Genomic DNA, 23,985 nt, shown 5'->3' with positions numbered 1-23,985 from the left:
CGACAGGGCACACTGGAATGAGATGGAGCAACTGCTCCAATATCTCCCAGACGAACACAAAACTAAGGCACAGTAGTTAGTTGAAGAGGGGAAACTGCTGGACCTGTCTCTTTAGTGCAGCACAGGTCAACGATTCGGGGAGTTGTTGAGATACTTCCTTACCTTTTTGCGAGGAACAAGAAAGGTATTTTGTGTCATGCCTCACCACTAGATTGCTACAATACGGTCCTGGAGTTAGTCCTCTACTTCAATTCAGTTTTGAGTTAGTATTGTCCAATTGAGCACCTAAGTCCTTCAGCACTAATTCAGTCAGTACTAAGATGGCTGAAGAACTGAAACTGGACAAATAGCTTCCACGCACTGTTCCTCAAACATTTGACTTGGGGAAGCCAATGACCAGGTGAGCGAGCCTTTAATCACGGGTACCAACGTGCCCTGTAATACCTGGTTGACCACGCATGTGTCCTGCCTACAGGTTCTGCCTCATGATCGGAGAGTGCATATTGTACAAAGACAATATTGGAACTCATTGTAAGAAACGACCTTTCTCAAATCAGACACTGAACCGTAGTTTACGTGTTCTATTCCACGCCATCTTGTACATGAAAATACCCCATTTCTGGTTTACTTATGTTGAATGATTTTTACTAATGCCCATTACGAACTCGTCACATTTCCTTCTGATGCTCTATTAAGGGTCTACCTCTAATTAGCTGATGAAACTGTAATATGTAACCTGTATATATGCTCTCGTAATTTAATTCCTCACTTTTTACTTTTATTTGTAATGTGAAACCTGTATTTTTTTGTTTTTATTTCCTTTATGATTTTTTCATTTTTGTTCCTATTTACCTCATTGATCTGTGTAATTTTAATCTACACTGGTAATTTATATTACTCACTTTAACCTTCTGGTTGTAATGTGAATCTTGTTCATCTTCTTTGCCCTGATTTATTCTCTCTTTCTTTGACCTCACTGATCTCTCTATCAGTAATTTCACCACTCCTCTCAAATACTTTCTCTCCTCGTTGATCCCTTCTCCACTCTCACCTCTCTCTTTCTTAATCGGCGACCATACCTACTTCCTCTTCCCCTGGAATCTCCCCCCTCTCCCACTACACCTCCTTATTGGCTACCTCACTAATCGTCCCTTCTGCGCAATCAGTTCGAGCTTTGCTGATAACTCTACCTCTCTGACACCCTACCTGTTCCACTCCACTGCTCCTTCTCCCCTTCCCCACTCCGTACCACCCCAGCCTTCCCTTCACCACCTCCTCCCACCCTCCATTCTAACTCAGCTGACACATCATGCCTCCCCACATACCTACTCCCTTGCTGTTAGAATCATCCATCTCCAGACACGGCCCTAACTCGTGGTCCATCCTTTACCCCTCAAACCTCTCTAAGCACAGTAAGAAACATTTTAAACACCAACTTCTTATACTCCATCAAGAAACACTTTTTGTGGACAACTACAGTAGCCTAACCTCCAACATAATAACCAACTACATCTTCTTCACCAAACGCCCATCTAAATGAAAAAGCATCTTTATCCAACACCTCCCTACCTCAAATTCCCGCAAAAATCCCTATGGTCGGAAACTCTCCACCACTCCTTCCTCTTCTTTTCCTGGTGAAATTCACTTCACTTCACTTCAGCTCACTATCCTAAAACCTTATACCTAAACCGAACTCTAACCTCCAACCCTCCAAACTGCAAGATACCTTCCTGTCCCCACACTCCATGACCCTCTCACATCCACTCCCTGACCCACTAACCTTAACTGAAAGCACTGAATCACATGCCCAATCACAATCAACCTCGCTAGTACTTTATTCTATAATCATTAATGAAAGCCCCACTCTCCAATTCCAAACACGGACTACCTCGCCAGCAGCCCCCCATCACGATCCTCCCTCAACTCCCTCGACCTCCCTAACCCACCCTCCTACATCTACTCCTCCCCTTGATCCGCGGTCTACTCCACTCCCCACCCCTCTCTTGTCCCCCCACCCTACGACCCCCTCACATCCTTTCCCTGACCCGTTAATCTTATCCGATGGTCCTAATCCCCAAAACTAAGGCACAGTAGTTAGTTGAAGAGGGGAAACTGCTGGACCTGTCTTTTTAGTGCAGCACAGGTCAACGATTCGGGGAGTTGTTGAGATACTTCCTTACCTTTTTGCGAGGAACAAGAAAGGTATTTTGTGTCATGCCTCACCACTAGATTGCTACAATACGGTCCTGGAGTTAGTCCTCTACTTCAATTCAGTTTTGAGTTAGTATTGTCCAATTGAGCACCTAAGTCCTTCAGCACTAATTCAGTCAGTACTAAGATGGCTGAAGAACTGAAACTGGACAAATAGCTTCCACGCACTGTTCCTCAAACATTTGACTTGGGGAAGCCAATGACCAGGTGAGCGAGCCTTTAATCACGGGTACCAACGTGCCCTGTAATACCTGGTTGACCACGCCTGTGTCCTGCCTGCAGGTTCTGCCTCATGATCGGAGAGTGCATATTGTACAAAGACAATATTGGAACTCATTGTAAGAAACGACCTTTCTCAAATCAGACACTGAACCGTAGTTTACGTGTTCTATTCCACGCCATCTTGTACATGAAAATACCCAATTTCTGGTTTACTTATGTTGAATGATTTTTACTAATGCCCATTACGAACTCGTCACATTTCCTTCTGATGCTCTATTAAGGGTCTACCTCTAATTAGCTGATGAAACTGTAATATGTAACCTGTATATATGCTCTCGTAATTTAATTCCTCACTTTTTACTTTTATTTGTAATGTGAAACCTGTATATTTTTGTTTTTATTTCCTTTATGATTTTTTCATTTTTGTTCCTATTTACCTCATTGATCTGTGTAAGTTTAATCTACACTGGTAATTTATATTACTCACTTTAACCTTCTGGTTGTAATGTGAATCTTGTTCATCTTATTTGCCCTGATTTATCCTCTCTTTCTTTGACCTCACTGATCTCTCTATCAGTAATTTCACCACTCCTCTCAAATACTTTCTCTCCTCGTTGATCCCTTCTCCACTCTCACCTCTCTCTTTCTTAATCTGCGACCATACCTACTTCCTCTTCCCCTGAAATCTCCCCCCTCTCCCACTACACCACCTTATTGGCCACCTCACTAATCTTCCCTTCTGCGCAATCAGTTCGAGCTTTGCTGATAACTCTACCTCTCTGACACCCTACCTGTTCCACTCCACTGCTCCTTCTCCCCTTCCCCACTCCGTACCACCCCAGCCTTCCCTTCACCACCTCCTCCCACCCTCCATTCTAACTCAGCTGACACATCATGCCTCCCCACATACCTACTCCCTTGCTGTTAGAATCATCCATCTCCAGACACGGCCCTAACTCGTGGTCCATCCTTTACCCCTCAAACCTCTCTAAGCACAGTAAGAAACATTTTAAACACCAACTTCTTATACTCCATCAAGAAACACTTTTTGTGGACAACTACAGTAGCCTAACCTCCAACATAATAACCAACTACATCTTCTTCACCAAACGCCCATCTAAATGAAAAAGCATCTTTATCCAACACCTCCCTACCTCAAATTCCCGCAAAAATCCCTATGGTCGGAAACTCTCCACCACTCCTTCCTCTTCTTTTCCTGGTGAAATTCACTTCACTTCACTTCAGCTCACTATCCCAAAACCTTATACCTAAACCGAACTCTAACCTCCAACCCTCCAAACTGCAAGATACCTTCCTGTCCCCACACTCCATGACCCTCTCGCATCCACTCCCTGACCCACTAACCTTAACTGAAAGCACTGAATCACATGCCCAATCACAATCAACCTCGCTAGTACTTTATTCTATAATCATTAATGAAAGCCCCACTCTCCAATTCCAAACACGGACTACCTCGCCAGCAGCCCCCCATCACGATCCTCCCTCAACTCCCCCACCCTCCTACATCTACTCCTCCCCTTGATCCGCGGTCTACTCCACTCCCCACCCCTCTCTTGTCCCCCCACCCTACGACCCCCTCACATCCTTTCCCTGACCCGTTAATCTTATCCAATGGTCCTAATCCCCATATCCACCCACTCGCGTCCTCACTAGCCCTTAATTCTTCAAACTTCATTGATCGCCTCACTCTCCAATGTCACCCCCCGCTACCTTGACAACTCCTCCCCCTCCAGTGATTTGCCCTCAACTTCCTCTGCCTCCCAAACCCACTCTCCTCTATCTACTCCTCCCATTGATCCACAATCTACTCCACTCCCTCCCTGTAACCTTACCAAATTGCCCCCATCCACACAAAAGCTACACCATCCCTGGTTAACACCTCCCCATATTCCCCCAAAGGCTCCTCCAATCTCCCCTATTCCTTCTCCTGTTGTCCCCTCTCCCCATTATCTAACTAACACTCCCAAATTCAAGTCCCAGGCCATCCCTACTTCCCTCGACCCCCCTCTTTCACTCTATGAAACCAACCTCTACTCCGACTCTACCTCCTCACCTTAACCGCCCACTCCTCCCGGCTCCCCCCTGCCACCTTCCAGACTTCCTCCCCCAACCAACACGGACTCTTCACATCCCCTTCTTGATCTACTAGCCCCCCTCCCCATCACACTGCTTTCCCAATTACTCCTCAACATTGAACTGCACCTCCCGACCCTCGTATTAGAGCTCTCTTCTCTCAGAAATGACGTCTCCTTCCTCTCCACTAATATCCCCCCCCAATAACTCCTACTCCTCCATCCCTGTACCAAATTCCCAGGCACCTTACGTCCAAGGAATTATTTCCCCCACCGTCAACTCTCCTGCTAGTTCTACCAACTGTAATAGCTCACTCAGCCCACCCCTCAGCCACCTTCCCCCCCTTGACCACTATGACCCCAAGAAAGATTACCCCCTACCCAACTTGATTTTGAACTCCCCTCCACCTCATGCATCCATCCCAGTGATCCTGGGAAGAAATAGGATCCCGTCCTCTCCTTTCTCTCCTTCCATACTGACTGATAGTATTAGCTCACACAGCCCTCCCCCTTTCATAGCCATCTTCCCCCCCAGGACCTCACTGACCTCAATAAAATCCACCCTTTCTCCACCTCTTCTGCAAACTCCCCCCTACCTCACTCTGCTATCCCAGTGATCATGCGAATCAGTAGGACCCCGTCTTCCCCAGCTTCACCCAGACTCCCTCAACAACTCACTTCTATCCACTCATGTTCCTCCTCTAAATACATTGACTCTAAATCCCCTCAACTGCATGCTGCTAAAGTGCCGATCAGCCTCTTGCCATGCAACGGAAATCGCTGAAACCATTCTCAGCGAAAGCATTGACATCGCCTTCTTGACTGAATCCTGTCTCCACCCCCACTCCTCATCAATCCTTGACATGCTTTCTCCACCAGGGTACTCCATACTCAGGAAAGACAGAACTCATAAAACTAGGGGGGGGGGCTGTAATTTATACGGATGAACTTAAACTTTCTCCTGTCCATCACCAGGACCTATCCACTATCGAATACCTCGGAGCTGAACTTACAACTCAGGGTTCCCCCTCCTATCTGCCTACATATTATCTACCATCCACCCGGAAATCCTCTCACCTTTGCTGAGGAGATGTGCGATCTCCTTATTCAAGCATCGCTCTCCAAATCTAGAAATCTATTCCTTGGCGACTTCAATATCCACTGGAACAAAACTGATGACCCTGCAGTTAACCTCATCAAGGACTTTCTTGACATCAGTGACTTGACCCAACTCAGCAATTCTCCAACACACTCCAAAGGTGCCACCCTTGATGCTATTATCACCAGCAAGGATCTGGCTTTTCTTTCCCACATCATCCACATTGACTGGGCTGATCACCATCTCATCCTCTTCACCATTAACAGCTCTATATCTCCTCCTGCTCCTTGCACCAGCAAACTAAACAAAGCCTTCACCTAATTCCCCCAGGCGAGTTGGAATCAACAATAAAAGCTCAGCTACAGCTCTCCCCTCAAGTACCACAGGCCTTACTGATCATTACAATAACTCTATCCTCGAAGTCCTTGACCAAATTGCTCCTACCAAAATAAAACTCCAAAAAACTATTCAGTCGAAAACTTGGTTCAATTCTGACCTAAAGAAAGAGAGAAGAGCTCTCAGGCAGCCTGAACGCACTTGGAGAAATCAACCGTCCACCTCGAATCTTGTCCTCCTCAGAGCTGCTAGGGCTAGCTACAAAAAACACTTCTTTAATGAAAAAGCCTCCTTCCTCCGTTCTCAACTTGACCAGGCTAAAAATCTTCCTAGGGAACTTTTTAAGATTGTCAAAACCAAACTACCTCAGCCCCCCAAAAATTACTAGCTACAGTTGAGAGGTGTGAAGAAATTGCTAGCTTCTTTTCTGAAAGTCACCAAGATTGATCAATCCTTCACCCAAAGCCCTCTTTACTCAACCAACACCCACTACTCAGTACTCCCCCTGTGCCTCTTACCACTTCCATCCCCCCTCATGATACCTCGCAACTCCTCCTCTCTTTCACTGACTCTGAACCCAACCCTATCGACCCCCAGCTAAAAAACAATGCTTCATGGAGGGATTTTTGTTCAGTATCTGAAAGCGATGTTCTCAAAATCATCACCAAATTTAAACCATCCTCGCATACTAGAGACCCTCTTCCTGCTCATTTGGTACAAGAACTAAAACACATCATTGCCTCACTATGGACCAATATTATCAACTCTTCCTTTGCCACTGGTGTTGTTGCTGCTTCCCCTCCAACTCGGCCAAATTACCCCCATCATCAAAAATCTAGTGGCTCATCCCAATGACTTAAACAATCTGCGCCCTATCTCCAACCTTCCCTTCCCATTCAAAGCCCTCGAAAAATGCGTCCAGATACAGCTGGATAAACACATCGACACATTCAACCTCTTAGACGTTTTCCAATCAGGTTTTAGAAAGGGATGCAGCACAGAAACAGCAATGCTCAACATTACTGATGGCATACATCGCTCCCTGGACAAAGGCGAATCATCCTTCCTCATTCTTCTTGACCTCTCGGTTGCCTTTGATACTGTTAACCATGTCGCCTAACTCAAGATTCTCAAAGACCGCATCGGCTTTGTCGGTGATGTCCTCACGTGGTTCACCTCTTATTTCCAAAATAGAACCCAACAAATTAAAGTCAGTGGTTGCCTCTCTAAACCTCAACATGTCAACCTGGGCGTTCCTCAGGGCTCTATCCTTTCTCCAACTCTTCTCAACCTCTTCATGGAACCCCTTGCCCTTATTCTTAAAAAAGCTAAAATCAGCTACCACCTTTATGCCGATGACACTCCACTATACTACAAGATCAAATCCCACAACAACATCATACATCTTAACGATGCCCTGACTAAGATCCAAGTGTGGTTCCATCAAAACCATCTCAAATTAAACCCCCAAAAAACTGGAATCATCATATTCTCTCCCAAGAGCAACTCGCTCCCTATTCAACACTGGATCATTGACATTAAAGCTCTCAACTGCTCTCTCACCATCTCCAATTTGGTCAAATCTCTGGGAACTTGCGTCGATCAGAACCTCAATCTCACTCCCCGTATAAAAAACTTGGTAAAAGGTGCTCTCTTCACTCTACATCACCTTAAAAAAATTAAACCCTTCATTCCAGCTGATGACTTCAAATCAGTTGTACAATCACTGGTCCTGTCTAGAATTGACTATGGCAATGCCACTCTTGCTGGCACCCCAAAATCCACCTAGCCCCCATCAAATCCGTTCTTCACCTCGCTGCCAATCTTATCTCTGACTGTAAGCGATACGACCACATCTCTGCTTTCGGAAGTTTACAAGCCCCCTCCATTGATGGGGTCCCCCTCTACTCAGAAAGGGGCTTTTTAATTAATGCTCGATCACTCATCAAAAATATCGCTTTCCATGACTTTGTCTCGGCTAGGAACCCTTCATGGGTTTTTATAACGGAAACCTGGGCTTCGGATTCGTCGGGTCCGGATCTTTTGAATGCTATCCCGAAGGTTATGCGCTACATAGATCTGATAGAGTGAAACGTAGAGGGGGAGGACTGGCGATTCTTTATAAATCTTCTCTTTTATGTCGCATTAAAGTCCTCTCTGAGCACTCTGACCCCTTCCAAGCCCTGTATTTCTGCATATCTTCCTCGCCTTCGATGTCCTTCACGGGTCTTCTTATCTATAGACCCCCGGGTCCTAGATCTAATTTCTGTCATGATTTGTTTAGAATTTTGGAACCTTACTTTGGTAGACCTTACTTTACCATTTTAGGGGATCTAAATTTCCATCTTGATGACCTGAATTCTAAAGACACTCTTTCCTTGATGGACCCTCTCACGGCTTGTGGTCTTCTTCAGCTGGTGACCGGCCCCACCCACCTGGCAGGGCACATCCTGGACGGGGTGTTTTCCAACGACCCCAGGCTTTCCTCCGGCCCCCCCGTACCACTGGTTTGGTCTGATCATCTGGCCGTGCCCTTAGAGTTGATTTTCTCTCCAGGACCTCTGACTTCCCAGGTTTCCGCTAACAGAATCCCCAAGAGATGCCTTAGGAATATTACCAATGAGGCACTTGCCCCCTTACTAGGATCTGTGGCCGATCTGGCTTCCAGAGATGCCGGTGCGGCTGCACAGGAGCTCGACAATTCCATCTTGAGAGCAGTTGATGTTCTAGCTCCAGCATCCCTTTGCTACTCAGCAAGGGCTAAACCCTCTGCCCCCTGGTTCACAGAGTCCTTGAGACTCGTGAGGCAGAAGTGTAGGAGGCAGGAGAAGAAATGGCAGAAATCCTGGGAGCCGGCTGAAAGAGATTGCCACAAGCGGTTACTGCGAGAGTATAAGGCCACGATCATCAAGGAAAAACAGGACTTCTTCTCAAAACGCACGATGTCCCTTACTTCACCTAGGCAGCTCTTTAAGATTGTCGATTCCCTGTGCTCCTTACAGGAACCGGACCCAGTCGTAGGCTCGCAAGATCTCTGCGACAGCATCTCTGAATTCTTCCACTCTAAAATTGTGGATATTTACATCATGTTAGAAGCACAGAGAAAGACTCTTGATAATAATTCCAGTTCTACCCAAGATAGTATAGAGCCCTGGTCCAGAGACTCGGCTAAGAACCTTATGGTCTTCCCCCTTCTTACCATCGAAGACCTTGATTCCCTGTTGAACAAAACAAAGTCTGGCTCTCCTTTGGACCCCTGCCCTTTAAAAGTTCTGAGGGACTGTAAGGATACCTTGTTAACACCATTACTGGAGGTGATGAACGGCGCTATCCTTCAGGGTACCTTCCCGGCAGCTTGGAAAAAAGGCGATTGCTAAGCCCCTTCTTAAAAAGTCTACCCTGGACCCAGAAAACCTCAAAAATTTTAGGCCTATCTCCCTGCTCCCTGCCCCTGCTAAGATGCTGCTGGAATCTCACCTTAATTCCCATCTCACCGCTTTTCTTGATTCCTCTGGCTACCTGGACCAGTCCCAACATGGGTTCAGGAAATAACACAGTACGGAATCAGCACTTACTGTGGTGATGAATAATATCCGAACTAAGGTTGATCAAGGACAGTCCACCCTGCTAGTCCTTTTAGATCTGACGGCAGTGTTTGATACCCTATCTCCCTCGATTTTAACAACTCGTCTGAGGGAGGTAGGGTTGCGGGGCCCAGCGCTTAGCCTGCTGTCTTCCTTTTTAGAACTCAGGGAGCAGAGGGTTAAGCTTGGAGAGTTCCTCTCCCCTGCTAAACCGTTGCAATGTGGGGTTCCTCAAGGGTCGGCGTTAAGTCCGACCCTGTTAAATATCTATATGGCCCCACTTGCTAGGTTAGTTAAATCGCAGGGGATGGAGGTTGTATCATATGCAGATGATACACAAATTATGGTGTCCCTGGCCCACTCGGTCAGCATCACTGCATCCAGCTTCAGGAACTGCATGCAAGTAGTTGCAGAATGGATGATTCGAAATTCCCTGAAGCTGAATGGCGACAAAACTGAGGTGCTGATCTTTGGTAAGGACCAGGATGTTTGGTCCAGTGAGTGGTGGCCTTCATCATTGGGAGCTTGTCCTACACCATCGCTTTCGGACAGGAATCTTGGTGTCATTTTTGACACCTCGTTGACCATGAACCTTCAGGTAAATCGAACTGTGGCCACCTGTTGGGGGGTCATCAGGATTCTGAGGAGAATTGTCCACTATCTCTCCCCTCAGGCACGTAAACAGATCGTAGTCGCGTTGGTGTCTTCCCGACTAGATTACTGCAATGCTCTGTATGCAGATATCAATAAGGGCCTTATTCAACGCCTTCAGAGCGTGCAGAACGCTGCGGCGAGATTTGTGTTGGACGTCCCTAAGTCTTTCTCCGCTACCCTAGCCAGGAAGAGTCTCCATTGGCTCCCGATCCAGCACAGAATTGTGTTTAAAATTCTGTGCCTGGTTTTTGGAGCGCTTCAAGCAGGACTTTCAGATGCCTTAGACCCCCTCCTAACTTCCTATTCTCCTAGTAGGAGCCTTCGTTCCTCCCATATGAATCTTCTCTGCATCCCGCGTAGTAAGAAAGTCAGATGGGGAGGCAGGGCCTTTGCCTCCGTGGCCCCCCGTCTGTGGAATGTCCTCCCCTCCGACATTAAGGTGCAACCCTCGTTGTCTCTTTTCAGAAAGGCATTAAAAACGTAGTGCTTTATTAAGGCTTATCAATAAGCTTGCTCTGTGGATATTTTTGGACTAGGCGCCTTGAATACCCTTCGGGCTAAGTTGCGCAATATAAATCGGATTTCATTCATTCATTCATTCATTTCACCAGTTCTCAAAAACCTCAAATGGCTTCCAGTCGTAGGCAGATCCACCTACAAGATTGCCTGCACCACACACAAAGCCCTTTACCAAAATACCCCTTCTTACCTTTCGGACAAACTCCAAAAAGCCGGGTGTACTAGAACATCGAGGAGCACTAACACTCTTGTCCTTGTTCCTCCTCAGCTAAAAAAGAAAGCAACTCAATCTCGCTAATTCTCTGGCAATACCCTGTCTATCTGGAATTCACTTCCCAAAGACCTGCGTTGTAACCCTTTCTACCCCTTCTTCAAAAAAAACTCAAGCTGCTTCTTCTCAACAAATATTGGGGTTCTTAATTATATTTACTGTCTCCGACCATGTACTCCTCCTCTTTTCACTACTTATACTGACTCCCCTCTACCTATAAGTCTCCTCATCCCTCCCTCCCACTATTTTACCTAAATCCCTCGCCTTTTCCCCCACTAATGACTTACTATATAATTCTTCTCTGTTCTTCCCGATCTTCAATCTACAATATGCTACATGCTTTTGAACTTCTTATCTATAGTCACTCTGAAAGCTCGACTGCCTTACCATATTTTAGCAAATTTTACTAAGTTTGGTCTGTTTAACCAAATCCTGTAAAGCGCTCTGATACTCTTGGGTCCAGCTAGCGCTATACAAAACCTTTTAAATAAATAAATAAAATATGTGCTTTAGACGCAGCCGACACCACAGCTAGAGAGATCAATCCCAGCATTCTCCTCAGACGGCATGCGTGGCTTAGGATCTCTGGGTTTAAGCCTGAAGTTCAGCAGTCCATTTTGAACACCCCATTTGACAAACAACACCTGCTTGGTCCTATTGTCGACCAATCCTTAGAAAAGATGAAAAAGGACACTGAAGTGGCAAAATTCATGGGAGCGCTTCAGTCACCATCCAATAGAGGCTCCTTTCACCGCTCATCTTACAGAGCAGGGTCGGACCCAAATGCTTCCTCTTATAAAGGCAGCAATCAATCCTTTCCCTCTAGAGGTTTCTATAGAGGAGGATATAGAGGAAACCATTCCAAGGGTAGGGGTAATGGCGCCTCACCATGTAACACCCCTTCCCCTAACAAACAGTGACTTGCCCACACTTTCCCCCATCATTCAACACATGTCGGGGAAGACTTCAACAGTTTCTCCTCATTTGGCAATCTATAACAACCGACAAATGGGTGCTCCACCTTATCCAACACGATTATTGCCTGGAGCTCACCGCCAATCCACCAAACATTCCACCTCGCATCCACAAACAGTTGTCCGACCACTTACAGCTACTTAAACAAGAGCCCTAATCTCTCTTAGAAAAGGGAGCAATAGAACCACTTCCATTATACTACTACCAAGGTTCAGGAGTTTACTCTCTTTATTTTCCAATCCCCTAAAAAGGATGGATCATTTAGACCATTTTTTGGTCTAAGAGAGTTAAACCAGTACATACTGTCATAACATTTCCACATGGTAATGCTGTAACAAGTCCTTCCAATTATACGGCAAGGCGATTTTATGTCCACGCTGGATTTAAGACTCATATTTCCACATTTCCATTCATTCAGCTCATCGCAAATGCCTCAGATTTGTGATAGCAGGCAAACACCATCAGTCTAAAGTACTTCCATTCGGAGTGACTACTGCTCTCAGAGTATTTACGAAATATCTAGCAGTAGTCGCAGCTCATCTCAGAAGACCACAAATTTATGTCTTCCCGTACCCAGATGACCGGCTCAACAAAGTCAGCACACCAAAAGTGTCTAGAACACACTTAGACCATGCTACACCTACTCCACCAATTGGGTTTCACGGTCAACATTCAAAAGTCTCACCTACAGTCTTCACAGATACAATCCTATCTAGGAGCCACTCTCAACACTCAGCTCTAGTCTCCACCCTTGCAGCCAGAATTTCCAGTATCCAAACTCTATTGTTGCCGTCCCAAACCTTGCCAGCCAGGACTTTCATTCGGCTACTGGAAACGATGGTATCATGCATTGCAATAGTGGCTCATGCAAGACTACAGATGCGTCCACTACAAGAATACATAGAATGTCAGTGGAATCAGTCACAGGGTCAATTAACAGATGTAGTCTTGGTAGACAGCCGCACTCATCGCTCTCTGCAGTGGTGGAGCACACATAATTTATCAAAAGGACAGCCTTTCATCAACCTTGCTCCACAAGTCGTGCTAACAGCAGACGCAACTCTCACAGGTTGGGGTGCACATCTCCATCATTACACAATTCAGGGTCTCTGGGACGACAAACACAAACATATCAACAATCAAGAGCTTTTAGCAGTATTTCTAGCGCTGAAAGCTTGTCAGTCTCATCTCACAGGCAGAGTTGTCCTAGTCTGCACGTCAACATGACAGTGATTTACTATGTACAAAAACGGGGGTAAACACACTCTCTAACTGTCACGACGGTCTCAGACAATTTTGAAATGGCCAATCTATTACAAGATTCACCTTCTGGCAGAACACCTTCCAGGAGTGAACAATCAATTGCAGACCTACTCAGCAGAAAGAGACAGCAAATACACGAGTGGGAACTTCAGCGCCCTAATTATCCTTCCATACTTTCAACAGTGGGGATACCCGCAAATAGATGTGTTCGCCACAGCAAACAATGTACAACGCCCAAACTTCATCGCCAGGTTCCGAAACCCTGTATCCAAAGGCAATGCCCTATGGATGATTTGGTCAGGGATATTTGTCCACACTTTTCTGCATCCCCCACTACTTCTGTTTGTGGTTTGGAAACTCAGGGAAACATCACTCACACTGATTTTGGTAGCTCCCACATGGGCCAGTCATCCATGGTACACCACTCTGTTAGAGCTCTCTTTGTAGTTCCACACCAAAAGCCACATCTCACCTCCAGTCTTTTCCCTCATAAGCATGGAGAAATCAAGCATCCAAATCCCAAGGAGCTCAACTTAGAGATTTAGCTCCTTTAGTCACGGATATTTAGATTTGCCACCAAACTGAATGACTATGCTGAAGGATGCAAGAAAACCTACTATCAGAGTTTGCTAGCAGCAAAATGGAAACAATTTGTTGTCTACTGTTATTACCTCTAGATGCTTCTGTTCAGAACATTTTGTTACCTTCTGCACCTACAGCAATGTGGGCTAGCTTACACATCTATTCGGTTGCACCTTGCAGGAGTACCTGCCAATCTACAAAACAGACTGCATTTGTTTTTGTTCAAAGTTCCTGTCATTAAAGCTTTTATTGGAGAGCTTAAAGAGAGTTATATCACCAAGAATTCCCCCAGCACCAGTGTGTAATCTTAATGTTGTACTTACAAGACTTGTGTCCACCCTTAGAACCACTACACAAGTGTCCTTTACAGTTTCTCTCATGGACGGTTACATTCCTCATTGCAGTCACTTCATTAGGACGAGTTGGTGAGCTACAGGCATTAACCTTAGAAGAACCCTTCTTTCAACTCCATAAAGATAGTGTAGTTCTTTGTACCAATCCCAGGTTCCTTCCCAAAGTGGTTTCTGCTTTCCATAGTAACCAATCAGTTGAGTTACCTGTATTATTTCCTCATCCTGATTGAGTAGCAGAACAGGCTCTTCACACACTTGACATCAGAAGAACTTTATTGTATTATATCGAAAGAACAAAAGATTTTTTGTAAAACAAAGCAACTGTTTGTTTAATTTACACCACCTCACAAAGGCAATCCTATTTCTAAATCTGGTCTTTTAGGATGGATTGTTAAGTGCATTCAAATTTGCCTCACAAAAGCTAAAATACCTTTATCTATATCCCCCTAGAGTGCATTTCACTCGCCAAATAAGGGCATCTTCCTCTTGGCTCTTTTCAGGCGGTGCCAGGAAACCCTAGGGTAGCTGCGAGCCATACAAAATCAAAATAACAATAACAATCTATGGCCTTCTTAGGTAACAACCCTATAGCTGACCTCTGTAAAGTAGCAACATGGTCTACACCACACACATTTACCATACACTATTGTGTGGATGTATTAGCATGCCTACAAGCCAATGTAAGGCAAGCAGTGCTAAAGACACTTTTTCAGACAACTGCAGCATCTACTGGTTACTGGTTAGCCACCGCTTTGGGAGAATACTGTTATATAGTCTGTGCAAAGCATGTGTATCTGCAGCATACATGCCTCAAACGGACTATGTTACCCAGTAAGCATCTGTTCTTGGCATGTAGGACTGTAGATTCACATGCACCCTCCCACCACCCCGGGCAACTGTAGTTTTTGCAGTTCTCATTATTTAAATTATTAATTAATGCATGGACATCTCTATGCTGCACTCACTTACTCCATTCTCCATCCTCTTGCAGGAAAACAATCTAACAATGGTGTCGATGCCCATGTGCACTATCACTGAAAGGAGTCACCACCTTACTTTGTGACTATAAAGACTTCTTCGAAGAATAACAACTTGCAAACAGCCAGACCTCTTCACTAGATGGCAGGAGTATGCAAAGCATGTGAATCTACAGCTCTACATACCAACAAGAGATGCATACGGGGTAAGTAACATATATATATATATATATATATCTCCAACGTTTTCTCTCCCTTCCGAGAAAAACACAAACAGCACTCACGGGAACAGTAGCAAAGTGGGTTTAATCACGCCTTAGACAGACGCGTTTCGGGATAAACTCCCTTCTTCTGTGTCAAACATTTGCGCGCTGCGCAGCGACATTTTAAAAGTAACCCGCAATCTAGTAACACAAATGAGGGACTATGCGCTCTCTGAAAATTTATGGGCGCCATCTAGTAGATACAAAATACATTACATGCATATTCATGCCGCATTTTTAAGTCCAAATCGCGCATTTGTATTGCGCCTTTAAACGTTCTAAAACATATAGTTTTAGTCTAAGTGATCTTGCCGTGGATCGGCAAAGCAACCCATATATATATATATATATATATATATATATATATATATATATATATATATATATATATATATATATACACAAACAAGTAGTCCTGAACTTCTGGCGAACAAAGACCAAACGAATCCCAAAGATGAGGCAAAGAAATTTATTGAACCAAGTTCAACAGCGCAGCGGACTGAAGCGTTTCGGGCGGATGCCCTTGATCACATATATATATATGCGCCACCTCTCATGGGCCCTACAGATCCAGAAGGAGCGAAGCAATAAGGATATATATCCTTTCCCCACATCGCTCCTTCTGTAGGGCCCATGGGAGGTGGCGCACACGCTGGCGGAGCAAAACAATTCCCCAAACGAGCCTCGGATAACGTGCACTCTCAGGAAAAATCAGGTCCAAACATCGATAGATTTCAAGTTCTTTAATTCACACGCGTTTCAACTGCTTCCGCAGTCTTGATCACGTGTAAACATGCACCACAAGTGATTGTTTTATAAAAGAAATCATGTTAACAATAGAAGACGGCTGTGTATAGAGTCAAATGGCATGATAATCGGTGGCCATATTGGAATGTAGTTGAGACATACAAATAACGTCTCCATATGCAAAGTGCTGCACATACATAGATATCTGCAAGCATGAGCTAATACAATACAACAATTCTTGTTATTAAAGTGATAATGTATGCTCTAAATAGCTTACGGCCAGATCGAGCTACATGTCAAATTGATGAAAACAAAACACTGCTGTCAGGTGTGGTGCTGTTGGGAGTCAAGTTAACAACCCCCAAAGCGCACTCGGTAAGTTGTGCATGTCAGATAAAACGCACATGACGGCCGTCCTAGTGACCTCTGATGGAGATCTACTAGAGAAAAGTAGCTCCACCGAGGGACTGCACAGAATGTCTGGTGCAAAGAAACGCGACAGCATGTGTCCTTGTGTGTGCGCTAAACTTGTTATAGTTAGGTGGATATTTTACTCATACAAAACCATTGAAATTCCCCCGTTATAGTTACTTCTGCTAACTATAACTCGCACGCCCGCAATGCACTGCTGATGACGTCACATATTACATCACTCATGACATGGTCAGTGACATCACTCATGACATCATGACAGCAATAGTCCGGAAACCTGCTCTCTCTTCCAAAAACCAAAGAAACGAAAGCGGTTTGCTATGATAGGGTGGGAGCCGCGAGGCTCCTGCCCTACCATAGCAAGCTACAGTGTCCCGGGGGTGGGCACCCCGGGACACTGCAGGAGCCGGCCCTGGGGGTGGCGGTCCCCAGGGCCACCACAAGGCTCCAGGAGGGGGGCCGCGCGACCCCCCCCCCCCCCCCCCAACATTTAAAAGCTCCGGGGGGTGGGGGTTCCTGCCAACAACAGGGGTAACATCCTGTGGCGTCACCTTGATTGCGCTGCTCATCCAGCGGGGCTTCTGAGGTTTTATCAAAATTTATTTTGTTTTCCAGTGAAATGGACTCACTTGAGATGTATTATGAACTGCAACCATTGAATAATCTGTACTTAAAAGAGACACTAAAACTACAAGTACCAGCAAGCCAGAGAAAGTGGCCACGCCCATTATGGCGGTTTAAACGAAGTCCAAAAAATAAGGGCTGCAGTCACCATTCCTGAAAAACTTGCGCCATTGAGAGAGTGAAAACTTGAAACGCGTTTGGCCATATGAGAAAGGATGTCGGTTTTTGCTGAATCTGTATGCGGCCTCCTTGAAATAAAACAACAATTTTCAACTTACCGACTGAGGCTCTTCCATTTGCTTGAGCAAAACTACGTTGGGATTTTAGCGGTCGGCTCTAGGCCGCGGAAGAAGCCCCGCTGGATGAGCAGCGCAATCAGGGTGACGCCACAGGATGTTAACACTGTTGTTGGTGAGAGATCGTACTTGGAGGATGTATGGTGCAACAGATTGAAGTATGCCTAAACATCGCCCCACTGAGGTTTTATCAAAATTTATTTTGTTTTCCAGTGAAATGGACTCACTTGAGATTTATTATGAACTGCAACCATTGAATAATCTGTACTTAAAAGAGACACTAAAACTACAAGTACCAGCAAGCCAGAGAAAGTGGCCACGCCCACTATGGCGGTTTAAACGAAGTCCAAAAAATAAGGGCTGCAGTCACCATTCCTGAAAAACTTGTGCCGTTGAGAAAGAGGGAAAACTTAAAAAGTGTTTGGCCATATGAGAAAGGATGTCGGTTTTTGCTGAATCTGTATGCGGCCTCCTTGAAATAAAACGACAATTTTTAACTTACCGACTGAGGCTCTTCCATTTGCTTGAGCAAAACTACGTTGGGATATATATATATATATATATATATATATAATATATATATATATATATGTATATGTATATGTATATGTATATATATATATATATATATGTATATGTATATGTATATGTATATATATCGTGAACCAAGGAATGACGACGCCTTGTTCTGGCCAAATTTCATTTATTTAGTCAGCTGATGGGACACATTTTGCCTGTCTAGCAGGCTTGATCCTATCAGCTGACTAAATAAATTAAATTTGGCCGGAACACGGCGTTGTCATTCTTTGTTTCACGAGGTATTTGTATATGTTACCGGACCTTGCTTGGGTGGTCCGTTTACAACGACGCACCCTCTGTTTTGGAGCAGCGGTGGCTGTAACCTAAGCATGGAGGAGATATATATATATATCTATAGAGATAGGGAATTAGGGACCAGGATGCACAGTTTTGTAATCAATGCAAAGTTCGCCTCATTTAATCTGGGTGAATATATGGCAGCAGAGGTTTGACCTCTAGATATAATTTGAGAGTTCATCATCTGAAATGTGCACTGAAAATCTGGGCACTATTTATGCGTAAATGCAATTCAAAAACCCAATTCCAGGCCACCAATGGGCACTGTTTATGCGTAAATGCAATTCAAAAACCCAATCACAGGCCACCAAAATATGTTCTTTGCATGACCCAAACAGTGCAACCGTCACTCTCCGGCTGCTTGATCAATGAAATAACAATTTTTCAGCAGGTTGCCTGTCGCAGGAAAATTCCATTATTGGCTAAAGTACTAGGATTCAGCATGATCCTAGAAATCTAACTCTGAGAGAGATCTGAAATTTGTAGTGTCCTCAATCTGTTTACAGAGACTAAAAAATAACACTTGGTGCACAGATGTAGGTTAATATTTACTGCACCGATGGCACCATACAACTCTCAGTTTAAGAAAGATGAAACTGGGCATTTACCACTTATACCGGGGGAGGAGGGGTTTGGAAGGCAAGGAAATAATTTGTGTCATGTGGTGGTGTCCAAAGTCGTCCGATTTTTGGACAGATGTTCAATGCTAAATTATAAACTTGACTAAAACTGTTCTGCGATTGTGTGCAAAACACATATTTCTGAGCCTCAGATGAAATGTGCGTATGAGAAAAACGGTTTCTACTGTAATTCAGCCCCAGCTCATCCACACACACCATACTGCTCTCATGGTCGAGGTGCTCCTGCTGCTAAGTGACCAGCAGCCTCCACCTGCGTATCCTATAGTCACTTACCATCTTGCTTCCGACCACCTGCCTCCCCTCCACATGTTTTGTGGACAGCCCGTTAATACCATAGACCTGAGTAGGCATGCTTGCCAAAGAATTTAGTATTGATGTGTATAAACATCTCATTTCCATATTAACTTCTCTGCTTCCCTGTACCAAAGACAATTCCTACTCCAACATCCTTCCTACAAATGCCCATGTATGCTTATGGAGGCCGGGGATCCGGGGATCCAATAAGACTTGATTCATTGCCACCCAGGCAATTCAATCTTCAGCTAGTTTTTCATCCCTCATTATACATTTTATCAGGGATGACATTCCCTGCTTGATAGTTATCAAGATCGGTGTTTTCAGACTACTACAAATGGCGTCACTTGTTTCAATAGAAACCTTTTCTGAATTCCACCTTTTCCCCAACGTACCAAAAATGTGGTATAGCATCTTAGATGTAGTTCTCCCCTACAAGCAACCCAACAAAATCTCTGTAATCCCGTTTAACAACTGTGCCCATGACTCCACTCTTAACATACAGAAGCGAATACAAGCTCTGAAACCTTTTTTCTGTAAATTTGGTTGTTTTCTTACTACACAAATCAAAACTATGATTCTGTGTCCGAGTTCCTGCACAATCCATTTGCATTTAACTGTGACTTCAGAACGTTTTTAAAGTAAACTCCAACCCCAGAGGCCATCAAAAAATCAACAAAGGATGTATCCACACCAAGAAAGTACCTTTTTAGATACCCCATGCTGTGAAGGAAAAATAATAAAAAAGTTCATTTAGATCACGTTTAAAAAACAAAATAGATCTCACCTAAAAGTTAAAGCAGTGGAGAGATTATAGTGCATTCAAAACTTTGCAGTCCGAGTGGCCACTGGACTGTGTATGTTTAGTCGTGTATCTGAGACCAGGAGAAACTTGAAATGATTCAGAGTCAAACAGAGGATCCAGTTAAAAGTGCCATGTATTTTTGCTCAAATCTTCTAATGTCAGTAAGTTTATCAAGACCATCTCACCAAATATGTCCCACCAGTGCTCCTTAAGATCGTAATACTCAACCAAGTGCCCAAAATAAATACATTGAGGACCAATGGTATTACTTTCTAATATCTGGGTTGTTTGCTCTGGAACTTGTTTCTGCTCACGCTTCAGAAACATGAAAGCCTTCCCTTATTCAGGAAAGCACTCAGAGCTTTCCTGTTAACTTGTACGTCTGCCTATGTTAGGATCTGTATATTTTAGTCTTTTATTCCACGATGCTCCTTGGAGTGAATATATTTTTTTAAAATAAATAAATAAAATAAATTCTTACCTGGCCTTTTAAGAAGTGACAATATTACTTCCACAGCTTAAAAACCATATGCTGAGCATACTTGAAGAGCGGCTGTCCATCTATGATGATGGAGTAGTAGCAGCCTTTGTCCTTGATATAATCTGAGCGACGTTGGAAATCACGACCACCACTCAAATTCCCACAAGAATTTTACCTAGATCTTGAGGAAAACCCTTGGCTGGGTACAGGCATTGGGCATCATAGAAATAGTTCGAATGCGGCCTCTTCCAAGATAAGAAGTGGTTCCACCTCCCTGGTTTGGGGGCCTGGCACATCTCTTTATAGCTCTCCTCTAAGATTTGCCAGGGAGTCAAGATGGCGGTAGCCCCTCAGCAACAAACTGTATGGGAATTGGAGTACTGAGCCTTCTGGTGTACCTGCTCAGAGAGGGAGCCCCAACAACTGACACCTTTGAGGGGGAAACTGTCTGTGAGAGCGGCCACACAAGTCCAATGAATGGGGGCATTTAAACCCTCAATTGAATGAAGGATTGCACTTTGAAAAACTCAAATGGTGGATCACCTGACACTGTGCTCCTTGGCTGAATTGAGTGTTGAGAAAGCACATACATCTTGAAGATGTCTGTGAAGGAGATTAATCGGGAAACCTAAAGGAAAGTGGCTTTTCTAGGTACTCAAAACCCCTATGTTTAGGGGTTTTGACTCGGGGAAAGAAGGCTATGTTTTCAATTCTAAAAGGCCAACAACCGATTACCCAATTTACAGAAGCAAAAGTAATCTCATGTGGAGTGTGTCAGGGAAGACATTAAAGGACTAGGGCTGAGCAATGAGAAGATGGTGTACCAGAAGTCTCCACTCTAGAATCTGAAAGGGACAACCGAGGTCAGATGCTGCTTGGACAGCACATTTTAAACAATGCACAGTAAAGTCTTTGATCCAATTTAAGGCCAAGGAAGAAAATCCAGAGCAAGAAAAAAGCCCCACACCTTAGAATAATTCAGCTACCCCTTAAAGATTTTAAAATAACTTCGACATGTCTTTACAAAATTCGATTTTGGATACTGGTACCTGTGTTGAGGTTGAGGTCAACCAGGTAGCCAGATTCCAAAATCTGGACTTTCTGAGACTTGACTCTGGCATTATTCTGCTATAACTTAAAAACCCTAGCCAGTGGGAATGGATAACCAAAGTAGTCATACATAAATCATCCTTATGGGTGCTGATATACACATGTCCCCCACAGACAGGAACTGCAAAGAGAGACCAGGAGGCATCAACGTACAGGAAGCAGAGGTCTGATTGGTAATGAGGTCCAGGATGTAAAAGGCAACCAGTAGTACTCTGAGTAGATAGGTAACTGAGTGCATGAGATTGATGGGAGGGACACAGGTGGGGTTCAGTTAGCAATTGCGAAGCTAGTGAGGCATTAAAAGCAGAGAGTAGAGTGAAGCATAGAACAGGGCTACATTCAGTAGTCAACAGGAAGCAAATGGTGCTGTTAGTTTATAATACACCACTTTTCTATTTTAATTGAAGTTAGTCTTGTTTACTACACTGTCCCTTGGCAACAAGGAAGAGATGGATAAACCATCACCCGTCTAGTCCCACTGTTTAGTTGATACCGTTCTCAAGTGTGGCCCACTTATCATGGAGATATGGTCTTTACTTCTGGAGCCGATCACCTCTACAAGAGCTATTTGCCACTGTGCTTGGTTTTGCAGGTGCCCGATAGACTTTCAAGCAGCACTCCAATGGAATGCTGGTTTGTTTTCCCGTTACAACTCTGTCTTGATGTAGATGTCGATGGAGTGGTAGCTTAACTGTGATTCAGAGTGATGCATCAGATCCCGCATACCGCCGTCTAGTGGGACTGCACTGGAACTCAAGTTGATCAAAGTGGATGAATACATTCAAATGAATTTGGAGATAAATATAGCATGTCACTAATAATACACACAGTTGCACAGATCTTTCAGTATATTTGTTGGTCCAATGCTCAGGTTTAAGATGACATACATGCCTATATTCAGGTATGTATTGTGCGGGACGGCACTTGATTAACAAAAAGTGTAGCACATATGTATTCCTAAGAGTAAACAAAAGGTTGTTTTGGACATTGGTGAACACCGTTGAATACTTCTTTACTACAACAGGATAGCCATCTCAGTCAGTCACTGTTGTGTAAAATATTTGATTTTTAGTTTAGTAAGCTAAATCATTAGTTTGGGTGTTTATAAAAAAAGTATATTTCTAAGAGGCTCTCTCTGTAACTTTAAGCCCCAATCTAAGACTAGCTGATCTATTCTTTTAGGTAAGTAAGTTCTGATTGATTAGAGAACTCATTGTACATGAGCTGCGTAACAAACAGGTTGCTGTGCTCATTCTGACCGCTATTTTCTAGAGCTTCCTGCTCTTGCATATGAGGTGATTTCAGTGTCCTCATAGCTGGACGTCAGTGTTCAGTTATCAGACTAACTTGCTCATGTAGATATGAGTAGAGTGTATTGTGTTAATAATCCCAGTTTTCGTCTCATGTAGGAAATTGCTGACAAAGATGGAAACAACAAAGTGTTATCTTTCACCATCCCATCACTGTCTAAGCCCTCAATTTACCATGAGGTAAGTGAGAATACCAAGCGAGGAAAGCTTTTGGAAATTACCCCAAGCATGTACTGGTGGGTTGTAATGCCTTTGTCTTTGGTCTTGTTTTAGATGTTGAGGTTAAGTATACTCATTTATTAGCAATAGCACATCTGTGGTTATGGCTGCATTTCTTTTTCTGGTGCATGGCTACATATCATGGTCAGCAGGCACCTGGTTAAAGCCCACATGTGATCATGGAGCATGGCTGAAAGCAGTGCAGATATCATTATTGCTTACTGAACATTTCCTGTAGACCTGTTGAGCAGCCACTGGGAGTAGGTTTACTATACACAAGTTGCAATAGAAAGAAACGTGTTGTGCCTAGTACGGGCTGGGCTCAGGCCACAGAGCTCTGAATGATTTAGGCTTCTGAGATTCCTTACTTTTGCTGTTCTTCTGTTACAGCTTACTTCAGACTAACCATGCCTTCACAAGCCCCACCATTTTGATAAACACTCAAACATTGCATTTGTAGGTGCAAAAAAGTAATGTGGGAGCCATACATAACATGGCCTCTTCTCTCTGTCCCAGTTGTTAAACCAAAATGCCCGGCTGCTTACCACCCATACCCACCATCCACGATCCGCTATCATCCTGCCCTCCCTTCCCAAAGCTGTGCTCTCTGCTCTTCATCAAATCAGAGAGCCCGCACTGCACTGAAAGGCTCACAGAGTGACTTGTCTGGGCAACCTGGCATTCATTTATGATGTTGCAACAGTGGGAAACAACAGAGTGAAACTACATATTCTTCCCACTGTTTCCA

The 23,985-nt window shown here is 44.2% G+C and overlaps 1 protein-coding gene across 2 annotated transcripts in view; it reads left to right on the top strand.

Moving 5' to 3' along the window:
• HYCC2 (hyccin PI4KA lipid kinase complex subunit 2) overlaps positions 1-23,985 on the top strand; it is a 671,498-nt gene that overhangs the window by 415,524 nt on the left and 231,989 nt on the right. For both annotated transcript variants that reach the window (XM_078680193.1, XM_078680194.1), the window contains one exon: positions 23,118-23,198. In XM_078680193.1, the coding sequence (XP_078536319.1) occupies positions 23,118-23,198 (81 nt within the window). The remainder of the gene's footprint in view (positions 1-23,117; positions 23,199-23,985) is intronic.

This window comes from Lissotriton helveticus, chromosome 3_1 (assembly GCF_964261635.1).
Source record: "Lissotriton helveticus chromosome 3_1, aLisHel1.1, whole genome shotgun sequence".
Taxonomy (NCBI): Eukaryota; Metazoa; Chordata; class Amphibia; order Caudata; family Salamandridae; genus Lissotriton; species Lissotriton helveticus.
Note: the sequence above shows the minus strand (reverse complement) of the source record. Positions and strands in the feature narration are given on the sequence as shown.